Source organism: Mus caroli, unplaced genomic scaffold, assembly GCF_978045245.1.
Source record: "Mus caroli unplaced genomic scaffold, Mus_caroli_1 scaffold_12, whole genome shotgun sequence".
Taxonomy (NCBI): Eukaryota; Metazoa; Chordata; class Mammalia; order Rodentia; family Muridae; genus Mus; species Mus caroli.
Genome location: NW_028227267.1, coordinates 65,660,199 through 65,670,327, shown reverse-complemented (window position 1 = coordinate 65,670,327; position 10,129 = coordinate 65,660,199). Strand labels below are relative to the sequence as shown.

At 47.4% G+C, this 10,129-nt stretch overlaps 1 protein-coding gene across 2 annotated transcripts in view; it reads right to left on the bottom strand.

Moving 5' to 3' along the window:
* Positions 1–482: 482 nt before the first annotated feature.
* Entpd4 (ectonucleoside triphosphate diphosphohydrolase 4) overlaps positions 483–10,129 on the bottom strand; it is a 29,782-nt gene continuing 20,135 nt past the window's right edge. Inside the window, exons 8-13 of one of the 2 annotated variants that reach the window (XM_021181808.2) lie at positions 9,905–10,059; positions 8,045–8,211; positions 5,310–5,634; positions 3,493–3,578; positions 2,664–2,825; positions 483–1,659 (exon numbers count right to left, since the gene is read on the bottom strand). In XM_021181808.2, the coding sequence (XP_021037467.1) occupies positions 1,440–1,659; positions 2,664–2,825; positions 3,493–3,578; positions 5,310–5,634; positions 8,045–8,211; positions 9,905–10,059 (1,115 nt within the window). In that variant the 3' untranslated portion in view covers positions 483–1,439. The remainder of the gene's footprint in view (positions 1,660–2,663; positions 2,826–3,492; positions 3,579–5,309; positions 5,635–8,044; positions 8,212–9,904; positions 10,060–10,129) is intronic. The other variant, XM_021181809.3, reaches the window with a different exon arrangement.

Sequence of the window (10,129 nt, the reverse complement as noted above, 5' to 3'; positions counted from 1 at the left end):
TCAGATTTACAGAATATTTATACCAGTGCATGTCCCCTGGAGCATGATCTGCACAGAGGCTAATGTCACGCCCCTAACCTCCACTGGTGTCTTTCATCTACAATGGTCACGTTGAAGAGATGAGGAACTTGGGTTTCTTTCATAAATGTGAAGTCTTAAGTGGTCTCTCTCTAAGGGTGACAGGGCTTTGGAGTCGCAGTTCTTCTCTCTCTCAGTTTTGAATAAGCAGCTGAAGGTTCTCCAAATACCCATCTACTGCCGACTACTTCAACTTACATGTTATGGAGGTAGGAAGTATGTGCGTCACCATCACTACCAAAATAAAACGACCCCCATGTGCAGGGATCCCCACATTTCTGACATAAATCAACAGCATAAGAACAAACGAGCAAGTGGACGAATGAACGAATGAATGAGCGAAGCTCCCACCAGCCTCGCATGTCCCTGGTTGTCCTTTTCAGGTTTCTATTTAAAATGTCAAGTCTGTTTTCAACGTGTGCATTTATTTCTTATTTTAAATTCAGGCTCTTCCACGGTGTGGGCTTACAGTGGCATTGCCAACGACAGCTGCAACCACAGCGTGACAACAAGGACTGTCAGGCAATGTGTGGGGTGTCCTGAAGAAAAACAGTGAAGAGATCTGAACAGTGGGGTGACAGCTTGGAAGAGGAAGAGCCTGGGGCAGCTCAACAGCACAGACCTTCGGCTCAGAGGCGCTGGGCGCCTGCAGGGCACACTCAGCTTTCTCTCAGACCTATGGACCAGGGGAACTTAAAGAACTTTCTGGTTTAAAAACAAACAAACAAACAAAACAAATGAGCACTCAAACAAACCCCAAGGCTGCTTTGAGAGGGCCACAGAGACAAGCGCGGCTGCTTTGCAGGTGTGTGCTTGTCTGTGGCAGAGCATGGCTCGCCTCTGGAGCTCTCATCACTGACCACTCTTCAGTGTCACCTCCCTGTGCCACCATCTTGTCGATTTTTCCTATGAAAGACTAAAGTCTTACATCTGTCAAGAAAACACCGATGGTGATGGACCTGAGCAGCAAATAAAACCAAACGCCTCCCTTCTAGGTTGAGGTGTTTGGAGAGGAAAGAGGGTCTAACTCACGGCTTGGTTCCATCCCAGGACATTCTGAAGTGCCACCCACACTGATGGGAACCTGCCTCTGTCCCCTTGCACTGCATCCAAGTGCGTGTGCTGAAAGTGCAGCATGTCCTACCAACCTTACTCATGTGTGGCAGAGTGAACTCCCTATGCCCACCCCTCCTGTTAAAGCTGTGTTCACAATGGTAGTACCTCTAGACAGCAGGGCTTACAATCAGAGGGTTTTTGTAACAGAAAGGAAAGGGGCAAACAAAACCGTCTGAGCATACAAGAAACCCTGAGGTGAAAATGGCTTTTCCTGTAGAGTCTTCTTCAGGCTGACGCAGTGTCTGTCACAAGGGCCCAGGGCCCTTCTGGGAGGGCAGGCCTTCCTCCATCCACAGAGAGCCAGTGCGGGGCGCCCTGCGGTGGATGCGCCGCAGCCGCAGCAGGTAGAGAAGGATGGACAGAAGGACGACCAGGAAGCAACCGGAGAACAGATAGTGGTTGTAGACGAAGGACACGCCCCGCCAGTGTGCGTGGCCAGCTCGGAACACCTCCTGCCGGATGTCTCTGTGGCACAGAGACAAACAGAAACGACAATGAGAAGGGTGCCAGGCAGGGTCTGCTGTTCCTGGCTTTCCTTACATTCAGACCAGGGGATGGCAAGCCCAAAGTGGGTTCCCTGTCAACTATGTTGTTAACACTCAGATAATGACATGTGGAAGCATGTCCTTAAGACATGAGCGTTATCATTTCATCAACACACACTTGATAAATGTAGGTCCCAGGGTTTTGTTTTTACAAGGAAGTTGGTGGGGCAAACACATTCATGTGGATATTTGTGTAATCAGTAATGGCTCCTAAACAGAATTTTTGGAGCTGACCCAACTTAGAACAGTAGATAAATAAGGTTTTAAATGTGGTCATCTGAGCTAGGTCTGAGAACTTGAATAAAGAAAGCTGTATGTCTTTATGTGACCAAGTGTGGACTGGAATCTAGGATCTCCTTTGGTCATGTCTACACAGACAATGCCACAGTCTTAAAAGTATTAGCGGACACTTGGGTGCTAAGGACGATGACTGATGCTTTGGGCCCACTCTGAAGGCCGACGCCTCAGCTGTCAGTCATCACCATGCTGAAGGAACAGACAAGATGGTTCTGCTACCAGACATTGCAAGACAGTGCACTCATAATGATGTACCCCTACATCACAAGTCTGTCTGCTACCACAGTGTCACAGATGTGCTTCAATACAATAGTTTCTTTTGCAATCCTAGATACTATACTATCACAGAAGGAGCCCGAAGCCATAAGGATCACCACTAAATGGACCCTTCTACAGGGGTTAGGGGACAGACAAATGGGACACAGGGTGGCACCACAGAGAGTTGTTATGCTGTGGGAGAAAAGGAAGCCCCTTGGGAGGGAGATGGAGAAGACCCAAGTTAACTAACCAAAGATAACTAACCCAAGTTAGTCTGGCTAGCCTCACAGCTCTGATGCATCCACAGAATACAGCCACCAGGAGGCAGCGCGCTCCAGAGAACCATGCCTGTGCCTCTCTCAAGCCTACCTCAAGGGCAGGAAGCGGGTCCGGTAAAGGATGGCCCCCAGGGTCCACTGCACTTCCTTGTCATACACCTGCAAGGCTGTCTTCAGGCTTTTGTAGGTGACAGGAAAGGAGAAGCCTCTGTGGAACACCTCGAACATCCAGGCTGATTTGAAACACTGATACCTACAGACGCCAAGCACAGACACGGGTCGGCCAGGCTGTCGTCCCCAGCTTGCAACGGGCCAGCTCTGAGAAGGCAGCACATGTGGCTGCTACGTGATTATTGAGCTCAGGCTGTAGCCCTACAGAGAGGGCAGTTTACTGTCGGAACTGACTAGCCTGAAACAGCACCACCAAATTGCTTCTGTGGGATGCCACCCTCCACATGCCTTCAGCACGCCATCACTTACTGAGCAAACGCTGCCGCGTTCCAGCTCCTGGAGACCCCATCCTCTTTAAGGCAGAAGGTAAATGCAGGAGGATCCTTTCAGCCGAGCCTCAATGTTTATTAGAGCCCCTCCCCCTTTTACTAAGTGCTGGACTAAGTAAGTGATAAGTCATAGTAATAAGCGATAAGACTCTGTCACTGCCCCAGTGTGAAACACAGGGATCTTATAAACCATAGCATTAATGTCCTGGGGAGTCAGGCGGGGGGGCGGGGACAGGGAAACTGAAACGGGCGGCATCCCATACAACTCTGATGTGCAGAGCAAACAGGGACAAAGATTTCAAAACTGAGCAGAAAACCCTTAACAAAAACGTGTCCCACTGGAAAGAGGCTAAGGGTATAGAAGAACAGAGGATAAAGAGGGTCACCGGGCAGATTAGGACTCGAGTGTCGACTACTTACTTCAGTCGATGGAGGTCGGCATGAGAGGCATAGAGTCCTCGGTCAAAGCGTTCCCGCAGGATCGACCACTTTGTTGCACAGTAATCCTGAAAACAGTTTCACCCCAAATAAACCATCCCTTATTAAAGCTTATTAAAATAGCTTTTCCACTTACAAATGTCTTACCAAGTTCATATTCATAACAGGCACAGGAAACACACAAGCAGAGCGACGTCTGTGCAGTCAACTTGAGCCTGGGCTCTTTGAGTCCCTGGAGACCAAACTGTGCTTGCTGTTTACCTGGGAATCCTCCCACCAACAACCTCCCATTGCCACGGCACCAGAATAAACTCTGCCAAAGTGAAACTGGTTTTGGCCTATTCAAACTGAGTCCTTGGGTTTGGAGCAGACTTAGCACAGGGGAAGGATGGTGATGGAAGTCACTTGGAGTCACGTTAACTGCTCACACCCACTAACACTGTCCTTGGAAGGGTGCTGACCTCCCAACATGACTCCTCCCCTCTCTGCTGGGTGAAGAAGCTGGCACCTAGAGAGATGCTGTGACAGGGAGCACGAGGGGATGCGCTTGGCCTGAGGCAAGGGGGAGGGAAAACATCAGGAATGGAGAAGCACGGGGGAGGAATGGAGAAGCACGGGGGAGGGGGGAGCAGAGAGACAGACAGACAGAGACAGACAGAGACAGACAGAGGGACAGAGACAGAGACAGAGACACAGACAGACACACACAGAGAGAGAGAGAGAGAGAGAGAGAGAGAGAGAGAGAGAGAGAGAGAGAGAGAGAGAGAGAGAGAGAGGGAGGGAGGGAGGGAGGGAGGGAGGTTGGGGTTCACAGTGTGAGGCCATGCTGCTTGCCATGCTGACAGGATACTGAGCCAGGGTGACAGGCTGAGACCAGTGGAATTCAGCCTGTGAAACGGCTGAAGACTTTAACTAGTACAGCAAGGTGGCTGCATGAAAGCTTCAGACTGAACACCCCAGGACAGCATGCAGGTGAGCCCCAGGGACACCAAACACAGAGGACCTGTTGGACAGCGCCTGGTGAGCCAGAGGGCTGGCAAGGACAGTGAGAGTAGAACAGGAATCAGGGACAGGCTTGAGGAGTACTCATGAGAGAAACTACCGCTGCTTACAGGGGTGGGAGGGGCATCAGAAAGAGAGAGAGGCAGAGGGTTCAGGACACTGCTCAGTGAGACAGCATTGCCCAGCATGTATGAGGCCCGGGACTCCATTCCCAGCACTATAAATAAAATCATACAAGAGCCATGCCTGGAGGAAGGGGACTGGATGGCTGGTAAATCAACTAAGATGGCACAAAACAGACAGACAGAGAAAACTGTGGATTTGTTTAGAATCATGAAACTCAATGGGTTAGGATCAGAGACTGAACGTCAGTAGCCAGACAACCACAGCACAGATGGGACAATTGATGAATTGATGAACTTGAAGGGCAATGGGCTATGACTGGAAGACAAGAACCATTGAGGCTGATGACATTTGACAGAGCAAACCTCTGACAAAGAGGGAGAGCAGCGGGAACAAGATCATAGGTGTGTCCTGGCTGCTATGGGGGGTGGGTGGCTGCTGAAAGGATTTTGAGATGTGTCAACCAAAAGTCAACTCAAGACTCTGTTGTGTACATTCCTGGTGATAATACCGTTAGTAGAGCTTAGACTTTCTTCTGTGACTGCTCCCCACAGGACAAGTGAAGGGAAAGGACATCCCAACGATTCACTACAAATGTTTCCCTACAAGAAGACAGAGGCAGGACCTGCAGCCCGCATGGTCTCTGCACAGCACAGACCTTCTCGGCACATTACCTTGGCAGCTTTAGTGAATTTAGCAGCATTGTAGTCTCCCCCCATTCGCAAGACATCCTCGGTGCAGTAGTAGAACTCAGAGAAGCCGTAGAATTCACTGTTCTGGAAGTGGATTGGAGGCTGGTAGACGCCATTGAGGGAAGTCTGGGTCTCATTGGTTTTGTTCATGAAAGGCTGCAGGGTTTCTCGACACAGGTCAAAGTCTCCGGTCCCCCGAAGGTATAGGGTCTGCCCGTTTTGCTGGATCTCATCTTTAATGTCCAGAGGCAAGCAGGGATCCAGGAGTGGAGCATCAGGAGTCAGACCAGTCTGTTTACCCAGGAGCCTGTGGCACAAAGAACCATTTACCATGAGACCCATGCCACATACACTGTGCTTTGGACAAGTGGCTGCAAACCAGTGTTCTCCTAACGTGGGTCCCACAGAATTGAGTGTGGGAATACAAAGTGTTCCAAACAAAGTTAGTAAAATTGTCATACAACCCTCTTGCAGAGATCCACAACTGCATACATAAATTAGCATGCTGAATCCAGTTAAACAAGGAGTGAGGTGACCTGACTTTTTTGACAGTGGAAGTGATGCTAGTATCGGATACTATGGACTCCCAGGTCTGCCTGTGTTGGGTCCTGTGGACTCCCTGGTCTGCCTGTGTTGAGTACTGTGGACTCCCAGGTCTGACTGTTAGGAGTTGAACTCTGATGGAGTCACTTGCCCTCACTGACAGTCTTTTCTAACAAGTCATGCATTCCTCCCATCAGGGTTACTCATAATGTACTAGAGTTTAATCAACAATGGTCTTTGCCATAAAACTATTTACTTTAAAGAAATGAACTACCATTATAAGTGGCAAAGACAGGTATGAATTTCAAGGCTTAATTAATGGCATGCTTATAATTATCAGGAATTTTGAGCCACTAAATGTGTGTCTCACACTACTGTTTTGTGTTCTATGTCTAGCTTAGGAGTGCCACTGGACTATACATTATACAAAACTTTAAAAAAAATTAATAATAAAACCCAATTAGTAAAACTCAGTAGTCAGAAGAAAGTGTTTAATAAATCTATGAAAGTAAGCTTCAAATTTATATTTCTATTTAAAAATTTTAAGACTTTTATGAAAAATAACTATAACAAAAGGTTCTAGACACAAATTTAAAACAAAAAGCAACACCACGGAACTACCGCTGTTGTAATGAATACCTATCAATTAGCTTTTAAGGTAATCAGAGAACTTTGTACTTATGGATATGAACTTCGGATAAACTCATACCAAGTAGCTCCAACTTGGTCTTTATTAAGTTTTAGGCCCTCACTGATTTATTAAGATTAAATTGGACAGGGCTGGAAAGATGATTCAGTGGGTAAGAACTGGTGGCTCTCTAGGAGATCTAGGTTTATTCCTAGCACCCACATGGAGGCTCACCTGTAACACCAGTTCCAGGGGATCTAGTGCCCACTTCTGGCCTCCATGGACACTGCTTGCATACAGTGTACAGACCTACATGTAGGCAAACACCTATACACATAAAAATAACTAATACAATTTTTGAAAATGATTAAGTTGGCCAAGTAAATATACTATTACTTAGCTCTAAAATGATCATTTCACCTTTAAAACATTCTATCAAAACAAACAGACCAGATACAGGAAGAGGAAGGTGTCTTACATACCCAGCCTCTGTCCTTCTGATCCCAAGCCATCTGTCTGTTCTGATGGGCATACTTCAAATAAGTAACTGCTATACTGTGACGCTTATTACTATAGTCATTCATTTATTTATTGGATTTTTTTCAAGACAGGTTTTCTCTGTGTATTCTGTCTGCCCGGAAACTCTCTTTGTGGACCAGCGTGGCCTCAAATTTACAGAGATCTGCCTGCCTCTGCCTCCTGAGTGCTGGGATTGAAGGCGTATATCGCCACTGCCTGGCTTTTTATTTTATTTTTTTTTTAAAGACAGGGTCCTGCTATGTAGTACTATGTGGCCTGAAACCATGCAGAGTAGGATGGCCTCCCACAGGGTAGAACTAAGGGCGTGTACCCCATGCCTAGCTAAACTCACAAGCGTCAATCTGACAGGAGTGATGCCCTTTCCTGTTTTTCTTTCACATATTTTTCTACACCAGAATTTCACACAAACTCAGTTTTTTAAAGTTTCCTCTCATAAAAATGTGGAGTTTTTAGTTGTTATTTAGGTTTGTTTTTTGAGATAGGGTCTTAATAGGCCTCAAACTAATGATGTAATGATTTACAGGCATGTACCATCAGACCCAACTTAAAAATATTTTATTATCCTAAAATTACTTCAAGGTATTTCTTTACTCTCAATCCCCTTTCACTGTGGTTCTCAGCGACAGCGCTCAGTATCTCTAGAACATTCCTTATTTGAGACTTTCTGAGGTCAAGGGCAGCGGCTGGTGTGAGCCTCACAGGGGGCGGGGGCGGGGGGGGGGGTCAGCAGTGGGCGTCACTGTCTGTGCTTTTCCACACCTTTGCTCCCAGTCACTCAGGAGCAACTAAGTCGTCTAAGTGACAGTGAGAGTCCCCTCTATCAGATGGAGAGAGAGAAAATGCAAGCACAGACACGGGTGGGATGGGGGCTGCTGACAGGACCCTGAGGACCCCTCAGTCCTTCTAGCACGGGGCAGCTAAAAAGCAGGTACTTGACCTGAATCTAGTTTTGATGAGGAGCAAGCTAGGCCTGCAGGTGCCTGCTGAGGAGTGGCAGGGACTGTACCTGTTTTTCTGAACTGTGCTGGCAAATAGTCGGTCTTCATATCTCTGCCGGGCAGCATTACCACCAAACCCAAGGAACGTGGCCACGTAGACGCGGTACACATGCTCAGTCTGGTGGACATCACACCCCAGGTTGAATTCAGCTAACAGGTTTTTAGCTACTTCTTCCTGTAGGCACAGGAACGACACATTTCGGTATTCTAAAGCAACGTTAGCTCCAGTTACAAAAGAAGGGTCTAAAAAGAGCTCTATTAAGAGCAGCAGATTCTCTCTCCACCTCCTCCAAGGATGCGCTAAGCGTTGTTCATAATGCAGTATGATTCTAACTGAGGGAACTGCAGCTGCTGCACATGTGTGGTATTAGGACTTTCTGAAAAGGGGGTCAGAACTATATAGTTCCTCCTCTCTGACCCACAGATCGATTTATGCTACCTCCTGCTGTGGACACAGACCCAAACATAGGAATGTCCCAATAAATAAAGACACCTTTAAAAACCAAAACCAAAACCAAAACCAAACAAAACGAAATAGCCTCTGAGTGGTCAACAGTAAGGGAGGGTTAGGTTAATGGCAGTCGTCAGTTATAGAGGAATACACAGAGCACTGTGAATAATGGGCACACAATCACACGGAAGGCAAAAATGTAACAACCACACCTTTAAACTATGACAGGAATAAAAATAGTGGAGAAAAATCACCAAAACATTAACAATGCTTTTTTCTTTTTAACATTGTGAGTCCAGGGGGAGTTTTTACTCTCCTGTTTGCCCTAAGCTCTCTTTGTAGTTTGCTACCTTACAATGAAGGGAGAAGGCAGGCAAGGCAGCCTCTAGAGATATATCAAGGATGGGAAGTATACTTGAATATCTTTTTCTTTTCTCTCTTTTTTCCCCCTTTCTGGTTTTTGAGACAGGGTTTCTCTGTGGCTGTCCTGGGACTCTGTAGACCAGGCTGGCCTCAAACTCAGAAATCTGTCTGCCTCTGCCTCCCAAGTGCTGGGATTAAAGGCGTGCGCCACCACTGCCCGGCTTGAATTTCTAAAGCACTTTTCCAAGGAGCAATGGTGCCTCCTCAGCTCACACCAGGGGCTTAGCGTTTGGCAGAGAGCAGCCATTCAATGGCCACGGTGTTGGGACTTTTCACAAGAGACTGGCTCATAGAAGTTACAGGACCAGCATGAGGTCACACTGCTAGGAGGAACAGGGTGAAGCTGTCAGCTAAGCTTGTTCAGCTCCATGGCTTAACTCTGAGCCTCCACCTGGTACATGATCCCTACTGTGGGGGAGACAGTGTAGGAGGCCTTGCTTTGGTGTCAATTTACATCTGGATGGAAACAGTAAGGAGAGACGTGATGATTTTGGGACACATGGAAATGACCCTGTTGTCCTTTTTGGAAGGCACAGCCTGCCTAGGACCACAGACCCTGACAGGGCACTGAAGGGCTGGAGGAAGGATGGGATGAACCAGATGTGGAGTACTGGGTACCAACCTCAATATTTCCCAGAACAGTTCAAAACCAAAAACGATTGTGCTGGTCATAACTTCCTAATGATATATAATGCTGTATTGTTTTTTAAAAGTGACTGAAGTGAAAATATAAACAAAAGCTCAGGCATGCGACTGACATATAAACCAGAGAAAAACTCTTTCAGAAAACAAACCAGCTAGTCTCAATGTACAAACGCAATCGGCTTGGCTGAGGCCTGCCTCTTTCTCCCGCCTCCTTCCTCCTGGGTTGAGAAGGTGAACCTCAGCAAGCAGAGTGGGGATGTGTCCAGACTCAGGAAACAAAACAAAGATGGATGGAGACATGTTAAATGAAAATGGAACCAAACAGAAGGCAGTCTGTCCAGATAATAACCTGCTGTGAGGAGACAAAGCTTACAGTTTGGGGGACTTCGTACGCTATCTGGGTAGACACGCCTCCCATGTCGAGGACACCAGCCGTCCTTTTCCGCACGATGGCCTCGCTGCTCTCGCTGCCCGGAATGTTGACTTCCACAACCGCCTCGTCATCTGGAGAGAGAAGTGTCCCCTCTCTTTGAAGCGCTCAGGCCACTCCTCCCCATGGGCTTGACGACTCAAC